Source organism: Saimiri boliviensis, chromosome 10 (genome assembly GCF_048565385.1).
Source record: "Saimiri boliviensis isolate mSaiBol1 chromosome 10, mSaiBol1.pri, whole genome shotgun sequence".
Taxonomy (NCBI): Eukaryota; Metazoa; Chordata; class Mammalia; order Primates; family Cebidae; genus Saimiri; species Saimiri boliviensis.
Genome location: NC_133458.1, coordinates 20,187,803 through 20,197,749, shown reverse-complemented (window position 1 = coordinate 20,197,749; position 9,947 = coordinate 20,187,803). Strand labels below are relative to the sequence as shown.

The 9,947-nt window shown below is 40.3% G+C and overlaps 1 protein-coding gene across 6 annotated transcripts in view; it reads right to left on the bottom strand.

Annotated features, from left to right (window-relative positions):
- Positions 1-1,790: 1,790 nt before the first annotated feature.
- The window catches only part of DGKI (diacylglycerol kinase iota), a 468,091-nt gene continuing 459,934 nt past the window's right edge, over positions 1,791-9,947 (bottom strand). For all 6 annotated transcript variants that reach the window (XM_010340506.3, XM_039472800.2, XM_074379024.1 and 3 more), the window contains 3 exons: positions 9,584-9,620; positions 7,796-7,895; positions 1,791-3,151 (listed from right to left, as the gene is read on the bottom strand). In XM_010340506.3, the coding sequence (XP_010338808.2) occupies positions 3,035-3,151; positions 7,796-7,895; positions 9,584-9,620 (254 nt within the window). In that variant the 3' untranslated portion in view covers positions 1,791-3,034. The remainder of the gene's footprint in view (positions 3,152-7,795; positions 7,896-9,583; positions 9,621-9,947) is intronic.

Genomic DNA, 9,947 nt, shown 5'->3' with positions numbered 1-9,947 from the left:
TGGCTTACTAATCTTCTCTCTTATTCTTTATAAAGTCTACGAATATGATAAACACAGTTTAACTGTGTTCTATTTTGTTAAATACACAATATTAAAATATAAGCTTGCAAACATGACTACCTTTCAGGTTACAGAATGTTGTCTTTTAACAACTCTTAATTTTCTATTCTTCTATCAACCTCATCTAAAAATGGAATCCCAACACAAACAAACACAGAGGAGTCAGCTAAGCTAGCTGTCTCTTGCAGCTCTGTCTCAGTGGTCTTTGTAGAAATGATATTTCTATGGGTACATCTTTTTATGTCTGTTAAAGTTATGCGGCTCTTCAGACCAGGACTAGACCACTTGCTTTTCTACTTCCTGATGCCCCATTAGAGGGTATACAATACACTTAAGCTGAGATGGAAACTCATAAGAGCTAGACCATAAGGTCTTAGCTCTTTCTAAAGCTCAGGGCCAATTTTTAAAAAATGCTACAGGAGGTAGTTTAATGTTAAATCCATAACATATGTGGTTACTCTGCTCACTTTATTTTAGAAATTCCAAGTCCTAGTGGTACTTGCTTTTTTCAAAGAGATATGTCAAATAGTGGTCTCCACAAATAATATGGAACTCTAATGTCTTTTTTTTTAAACAATTTCCAGATGCATCAGAGATCTTATAGTACTAACTCATCATTTTTCATGCCACAGATTTATGTCCTCAGTTGGAGCTATTTAAATTGGCCCATTGCCACCTATACCCTAAGTTCTCTGGGCTACTTGGAACCATTCATGGAGAAATGTGAGATGGCAGTTGAGGAAAACAGAGTTCTTCATCCCAGCAGTAATAACTAGGTAACTGACTGCTTGGCCAAATGTTTGGCTCAATCCAGGGAATGGAAGATGCCATTCAAAGCCAGGTTCCAGTCTGTCTTAAGGATCATATTTCTGTCATCACATTTCCTTGGCAGTTCCACCAACTAAACATCTCCCAGCAGAAGTCCAGTGATTAAATTATCCTGGAGCATATTTTTCCAGCTTGGAAACAATCTGCTGCAGTCCCTCCTGCAATATCCAAAAGATAGTTCCATTTCTGAGGCTGATAAATGGACGTAGATCACTCACCACCCAATCCATCTTTCCACTGGCAATTTGATTTTGAAATGACTATGGAGAGACTGCGGTAATAGACTCCCCATCCACTGAAAGGCTGTTCCTATTTAATATGGTACATCATAGCCGTACTCTCAAAATGATGATATGTGACTGAAATGTGACTCAGATAAGCAAAACGTCACCATCAGACCTTTAAATTAAATGTAGAGACACCATCATTCATGGTCACATGCAGAAACAGTAGGGAAGCACTTTGCTGAGTCCAAGGACAAAATGGAAATAAGCTCAGGAGACATCAGATTTCGCCAAAAGCAAAACCCCTGGACACCCACTTTTATTTTTGACTTACCCTCAAGTCAAGTAGATATTTGGACAGAAAGTTAGACAGACATTTTCTTCTGATACTTTAGGTATCACAGAGTCCCTAATAGAAGTACCTGTAAGTACCATTCGATCTGCGGCAGGTTTAGTTGTTGCAGTTCTAGCTATCTGAAAGACATTTATGGCTAGATTCCCACAGTGGTTTGCACTAAGGACTTTCTGAAAGGGGAAAATAAAGTAGATAAAATAATTAATATTAGAGTACCCCATACATAGAAAATGGGGTTATCAAGTACAACTTTTGGGCCTGACAAATAATAGTTGAAGTATCCTTCTGAATTATCCGGGCATCCCATAAATCTGGCAGTGGAACTCATACAACGAGCTTTTGTCCTTGAGTCAAGGATTCCTTGGAGTAATGAAAACCAAAAACCTAAATGAAAAACCTAAAATGGGGTCCCTCTCACCACTGTATCCAACAGTCTATAGTTGTTAGCCTCTGTGCAACATTCCAATGGCTCTTCTCTACTTCAGTGACATATGTTGACATATGTTGCTACTTTTGCTTTTGCTGTTTTGTTTTGTTTTTTCAAGTCAATTAGGCTGCTTTCTATTATCACTCAACAAAGCTTGGAAGTAAGCATTGTTAGAGTGCTCCATTTCCCGGAACCACAGTTCCCACACATGATTTTCTCCTGGGCAATTTAAACAGCACTTAAAATTGAATGGTTCTGCAGACTAGCTGTGGGCCTCTGTTTAATCCTTTGCTCATCTTCTATTGCAGCGAAAGGCAAAGATGGCTACAGATAGGCAGTACGGAGCTGTACAGACAGCCCAAGCTGAACCAGTCCTGCATGGCTATTGGCTACAGCCCAGCAGCCTGGGCTGACCCCTGGGTTACCTCTCTGAGGTACCTCCAAGCACAGACATCTCCCATGCCACCTCACCATTCCTCAGAGATATAGCACACAAGTTGGCATTATCCATGTGGCACTTCCCAGCTCCTATATAATGAAACGGAGGGTTGGGCGGGTGGGGAGGACATGCAGAGTCACTAAATAGTCTTGACATATTTAGTCTTGGAAATGGAAGTGGTTTTACAGTTGTATTTCTGCAGGACATTCAGAGGATTTTAGAAGGCCTTCAGACAATCTTGTGGTCTTCCAAGATTGAATGTAAAGATAAGACATAATATATATTTTTTAAGTTGGTGGGTAGTTACAGTAGAATTGTATGGTACAGGTGAAAAAAAATCAATGCATAGGGGGAGGAGGGAGCAGTGCCATTTATACAAACATCCTTTGAATCTTTAAAATAAATTATACAGGTGAACACAGAAGTTCATGCTACTTGCTAGAAGCAATAAAGATCAAATTTTGTGGAACTCGCACTGTATTCCACAAATCTCCAGGTATCCTGCCTCCTTCTCAATGGGCTATCATGTTCTGTTGTACATCTTGGTAGCCCTTAAAAACTAGTGGCATGGTCTCAGGTAGATTCTTGCAGGAGAGAGACAGATATATGAATTCCATCAGCTTCTTCCAGGGGAGCTGCCCGATCGCAGGGAGGGCAGATGTGATGCGCTTGCTCACGCTCTCTTTGCCCGAATACCAGGGTCAAACAGCAGTTTCCAGGTCCTCATGGCCAATGATCTTATAGTTCTGACGGCTTTCTAGGTAAGCAGCCAAGTCTGGGTCCCCAGCCTGCTGTGCTCTCTCTTGAGGTGTCTTACCCTATACGTAAATAGTGAGAAGGAAAGAGATACAAGCGCTGGTTGTGAAATACAAAACCAAAAAAAAAAAAAAAAAAAAAAAAGGCCCCACAGAAATCACAGAAACAGAGCTACCCAAAGAAAGTTGCTAGTAAGGATTCTTTCACATTTTGTGTTTTAGAGTTTACAAGACACTTTCAAATCTCTTGTCTTATAGGATCATTAAATTAAAATGTGTGACTGATTGGTAAATCAAAGGGAAAGAGTTTATTACTTTTGATGTGTGGGGTTTATACTAGAGAAACAGAAGTTCACAGAGGTTAACAGTATACAGGAGGAAACAGTGGGGTAAAGTGAGTTTTAAAAGCCAGAGCCTTTCTGGCAGATGAGGAGATAGAAATTACTGAATTTAAAAAATAGGGAGGCAGGCATTTAGATTTCTAGTTTAGGACTCTTGCTATTATTCTAAACTTGGGAAATCAACATTCAGAAATTAAAAGAAAGTGATAGTCAGAAAAAATTGAAAGGTTTTCTTTGTGGGTTTCAAAGACTTCAGTTAAGTTCTCCACAATTTATAGCATTTCATCTCTTTAAAAACTAAGCTAGTTTCTCAACACAAAAGTGGTAGATATTGATTAAAGAAATCTTGGGAAAGTTGAAAAGCACAAAGAAGAAAAGGAATATCTCTATCATTCCACCGAACTAAGATAACCATTATGAACCTTTCATCGATAACTAGGTTTTGTCTTTTATATGCCTCTATACATATTTTTTACAAAAACAGAACCACAATTCATTTACTTACTGTTTTACAACCTGTCTTAGTGATATATCACAAATGTTTGTCATTACATTCTTTACATCACCAACTTAAATGATCATATAATTTCTTACAGGCTACTATAATGCCTTTTGTACATTTGTATACACACGTCTACACACACATTTGCTTATGTATTGATATTTTTTCAATGAAGCCATTGAATAAGAAGTCAGCAGTATAAAGGAAAAGGTGTCCATTCTTTTGAATGCCTGTAGGTATTACTTAGAATTCCTCAAAATTTCTAATTTTTGTTCAATGAAATAGTTTCAACTATTTAAAAAGTTATATTAAGTTCTAAAGGAAGAGTATAGGCATGATCATTGTGCCAAAGAAATAGCTCCATGTACATATGCACTTGAGTTTGATAAATATCACAGACTTCTCAGCTTTCATCTCAGCTATCCCAACAGATACTGGTGACCTCAATTCAACCTGCTCTACATAGCCTACTGGAGAGAGGATAAAAGGGAAGTACCAATGGCTCTAGAATCTTTCTAAAATTTTATTTATTTGTGATTTAGCAGTTCACCACCAGCTTGAAGTTCCTATAATAATTTTGATTCAACTTGTTTGCAGTCTTAGTAGACAACTGTGTCTTTACTTCAATAATAATGAGGTTGGAATTTCCAGCTTCCAAATATTCAGAGAGATGGCTGAAGTGGGCCTTTGAGTTGATCTCTAAGGAAGTGATCTCTAACAGTAGATCTCAGCATCTCATATGCTGCATCTCAGGATGCTGCTTCTCTCCAAAAAATTCAAGGAGAAGATTCAGTTGTAATTATCACATTCAACTTTAAACTAGCATCCAGTTACAGAATGACAGAATTTTAAAGATTCTTAAAAAGTAATGAAGTATAGTTATATTATTTCATATGGTGAGATCTCTAGAATAATAACATTGAGTGAAAAGTTATATGATATCACGTATGCATGACTTCATCTAGTTAAAAAAAAAACAGTGAGAGAGAACAACAGGCATATCTACATGTGAAGAGGGATCATTAAAAGTTTAATGATATTTGGCCAGGAGTGGTGGCTCACACCTGTAATCCCAGGAGTGGTGGCTCACACCTGTAATCCCATCACTTTGGGAGGCCGAGGTGGGTGGATCATGAGGTCAAGAGATCGAGACCATCCTGGTCAACATGGTGAAACCCCATGTATACTAAAAATACAAAAAATCAGCTGGGCATGGTGGCATGTGCCTGTAATCTCAGCTACTCAAGAGGCTGAGGCAGGAGAATTGCCTGAACCCAGGAGGTGGAGGTTGCGGTGAGCCAAGATCGCGCCATTGCACTCCAGCCTGGGTAACAAGAGTAAAACTCCATCTCAAAAAAAAAAAAAAAGTTTAATGATATTTAGGTCTAGGTTGTGAGGTTGCCAGCAATTGTTTGCTTTTGGGGGCATATCTTCCTACATTACTAGGTTTCTATGTGAGGGGCTTATAATTATAAAAATAAGTTACTTGCACTTAAAAAGAAAAAGCAGACACACACACAACACAAAATAGAAAGATGTTTCCATGAACACTGAGTCCTTTATCTGATTCAGAAACTTAGAAAGATAAAGAAACAGACCTGCTCAAGAGCCAGGTCTCCTGATTCCTGTTTGATTTGTCCCTCTTTTTCATGGCTTCTCTCTTTTTTTAAAATTATCTGAGTTGAGCGTGGGACCAACCTTTATATGGTAAAGGCGCAGTTGCCCTGCTGTTGTCTGAGTGGTCCCAACAAGGCCAACCCTTCTCCATAACCTGGCTCCATTAATCCTGACTGCATGGTGTGTGTTTCTCAATCAGGTTAAACATCAAAACATCTGAATACAAATAACAACTGAGAAGAACATCACACTGAAAAAAAAGTATTACTTTTAATGGCAGAAACTGCAATTACTTTTGCACCAACCTAATATCTGCCATTTGAAATAATGTACCAAATTAGCTAGCCAGACAGGTAACAGACCACTAGAAACCAGGACACAGCTCAAGTGTGTTTGAGATGCCTAGGCAGCCAGAAAGCAAGGGTGCTGGTGGGTTTCCAGGGAAGTAGAGAGTTCTACACAACACAACTGGCTCAGAAAGGAAAGTGGCCCACTTGGGAGGCAAACTTATTTCATAAAGTAGACTGCAGATTGAGGAGGCACCAGGGAAAAAATTGCACATAGGCAGATTCTCATCACTTAAATAAATCTAATGGAGCTTAAGCCATTAATTAGGCTTCTAAGTCATTGAGCTATGTGTCATGGCTACAATCATTGGCCCAAAACCTGAGCTACTCGGTACCTGCTTAATGAAGGGCTCATCTATATATTAAAATTCTTCTCTGCAACTGTCTATAGTTAAGTGGTTCACTCTTTTTTGGAATCTACTGCGAGTGTTGTAAAACTCTCAGAGCTTATCAGAATCCTCCATGGCAAGCTTGTCCAACCTGCAGCCTGCAAGCCACATGCAGCCCAGGTGGCTTTGAATGAGGCTCAACATAAATTTGTAAACTTTCAAATCATAAGATTTTCCTTTGTGTGTGTGTGTGTGTGTGTGATTTTTGTTTTTTTTTTTTTTCAGCTCATCAGCCATTGTTAGTGTTAATGTATGCGATGTGCGGCCCAAGATAATTCTTCTTCCAATGAGGCCCAGGGAAGCCAAAAGATTGGACACCCCTGCTGTATGGGGTTGATCTTCTATGTAAACTAACTTCGCGCTCTCTCTCTCTCTCTCTCACTCTCTTTTCATATAGGCTGAGCTCTGGGTCAGTTCTACTAAGTTACAACTCTTCCTTTCCGCGATCTTTCAACCCTTTCTCTTGGGTGTGCTCTATAAATTGAAACAACTCATGGTGCAGCCTATTTTCAGTTCTAAACAGTTTCCCCTGAGCCCTCACCTCCATCTGCTGATGCTATCAAGGTTGGCACACATGTCACATTACCCATTTCTGGCCTCACCACTCTGTTATTCAGATAGTTGCACACTTTAAGTCCAGATTTACATAACTTTTGCTGTGAAGAAACCAACCACATTTCAAGCCACAGGGCCACAGGTATCACTGTACCTCAACAAAACATTCTATAAACAAACTGATTTTGTTATGTGGCTGGGGTCTTCTGTCACCAAATGAGAACCACCAACCTGCTGATACAACACAGGGCTGGACATCAAAAGAGCTCAATTTAATTTAAGGCTCAGCTACTGATCCAAGGGTATGTGTAACTTTCTCTAGGTTTTTAGCTCCTATACCTATAAATGACAGTAATTCCCATGCTATCTAATTTCTGAGGTTAACTTTTAGAGAATAATATTAGAAAACAAATGGAAAGAAATTTTTTAAAATGAAGAACTACATAAGCACACCAGATTTAAGACTGTAACCACCTCAAAGCCAAATCCCACCATCCTGGGAGCTGGGAAGTAATCCCTCTGGCATCCATATAAGGGGCCATATCAATCATAGAATTTAAACCACATTGGAATAAGTACTGAAGGAAAACCCCAAATGGGCTTCTCAGTAGCCAGGTCAAAGTCTTTGAACATGGTCCTGACCCCTCTCCTTGGCCATCGGACCTCCACTCCCATGACTTGGCTGCTAACATTCAGCAGGACAACCCCAGAGTCCCAAGGCCAACATGTTCAGAGGTTTATAAAGCCCCATAGGCAAGCACACGCCCTCCCTTTGTGCTTATACGTTTAAATCACAGTTTCTCTAAATGAAGCACTCTATTTTTTCCTCCTTTTTCCAAATCCCCAGGCACTTCCATAAGCACAGAAAAGATGTCCGTGCTATGGTCACAAGCAAAGGAAACAGTGTCTTCGATCTCGCCCAGTGGGAGGATGTTTGCACTCACTCATCGAGTTACCTTGGAGTCCGTCTTTCTCAGAGATGCTCCTGCATCCACCAGAAGCTGGCACACAGCCCGGTTCCGCTGGCAGGCAGCCTTGTGCAGTGCAGTCTCACCCCTAAATCAAAGATGAAATTGGAAACCACCCATAAAGGGGCTGGAGACAGCAGGGAGTGGGGTGAGGGGAGTTGATGTCGGGTGCTCCTCAGCATCGTCCCCTATAGGCTGCTGAGACTTGCCTGTAGGGTACATTCTGGGGACCAGGGAAGGGGATTTCTAAAAGTTCCTTGAGCTAGTCATCACCTGATCATAATTTCTGACTCCAGTCCCCTTTCAAAACATTGTTGGTTAACTAGGCTTAGTAATTCTTTTAAAAAAACGACTACTGTTTGATTTAGGTTACAGTCAATGCAGTATTAAACAGATCAATTGTGTAGATGTAGCTGAACACTGGGTATCATTCTTTCTGTCCATACGTTTGAGCACAGTGAGAAGGGCACTGAGTGAAGGAACAGGGAGCAGTGTGGAGTGTCTCTGGCCCTTCAGGCACAGCATGCAGCCCTCGGCTGATGGCCACTCAGCCTGCAGAGGAATATCTCCTGAGAACCCAAGTTCAAAGAGGCAGGCCAACACCCACTCTGCTCTACTCACTTTAGATTCTGTGTGAGTGGCAGGTGGAAGGAGGGGACAGCCACAGAGGATATCTGAGAGGCACAGTGAGACTCTGGGAGAGTTTGGGAGTCAGAGCTCTCCCCAGGAGGCAGCAGGCCTGAGGCCAGCCACTCAGTGGGGGAAGGGGTAAGGGAAACTGGCTATTTCCCCATCACTGACAGGCTGTATAGGGAGGAGGATATTTCTATACTGAGCTGAAAGTCACCAAGACGCTTAATGCCACAGTGTTTCAGGAAAAGTCATAGCAGCCCTTAGAGAAGGCAAAATGGGGTAAGTGATGGCACCACTTATAATCTTGCCAACAAGATGTGCTGGCCTGTGGAGCAGCTCTATGGAGCAATAGACAGCTTCTTCCATTTGTACTAACTCACAGTTCTACTGCTTCTCATCCATTCTCCGTTCTATTCATTTCTACTTCTCCTCCCCTCTGTGTGCTTAGCTACTCACCACCTCATTCCTCTCCCCACCAACTCATCTTTACACCTTTCAAATATGGCTTTCAGGATTAGTTGTACAGCCTATCTTTGTTCCTCTTTGGGAAGCAGTAGCTATTTCGCTGCTTTAAAAACAAGGTTGAAAACAAACATTATTATCAGTTTAGGCACTATCTCAGAGTGAACGACTTTTTCAATCAGGATCCCTTCTCTGAATCACAAAGACAGAAAATGGAGTGACTACCTTCTTATTTCTTCAGTGGTGGTTCATAACTTGTCTTGTTCTACACTAACAGACAGGAGTTATGTCATTACACATGAAGAATTCCTAGGGCAGTAGGGCCCCATTTTCTCAGAAACCCAAGTTGAGAAAGAATAAATGTGATAGGTACATTAAAAGTTAAGTGTAATTATTTAGGCTTCTCAGCATTCCAAGATGTACCAGTATAGAAGTACAATGCTTGAAGCAAGTTCTAAATGATGATTACCATTGACTATGGAGGCAAGCATTATGACAATTGTCATCAATTTGTATCGTGTAATTTTTTTATTTAGGCAATTAGCCCTGCAGAGTTATGAACAGAGTTGCAAGTGGACTTTGAATTAAACTAAAATTACCTATGATATGCTCTATAAATTCTTCTCCCAGATATGTTCTAAAGAATATAATCTAGACTATATAATAAAAGGCAACACTCACGTTTCGCTGTCTGCCATATCCAATAACTCAGAAGGACCTAAATAAGAAGAAAGCAAGATGGCAATAAACAATAAGCTCAAAAACTAAGCATTATCAGAAAATCTATAGTCACAGCATTAAAATGCCTTGCAAAGCTGTATTTGGGGACAGGAATAATAAGACAAAAAGAAAAAATAAAAGGATCCCTCTAGCTCCTTATCACCAAACTCCCAATCTTCATGAGCCAATGTGTACAGAATGGTAGATAGAAAAGAATGGTATGGTCTCTGCTTCAAGAAGCTTTCAATCAACTTTCAGAAATAAAACTGGAATATAATAACTGGAAAATAATTAAGTGGCTAACCAGGAAGAAAGGGGCGAATCA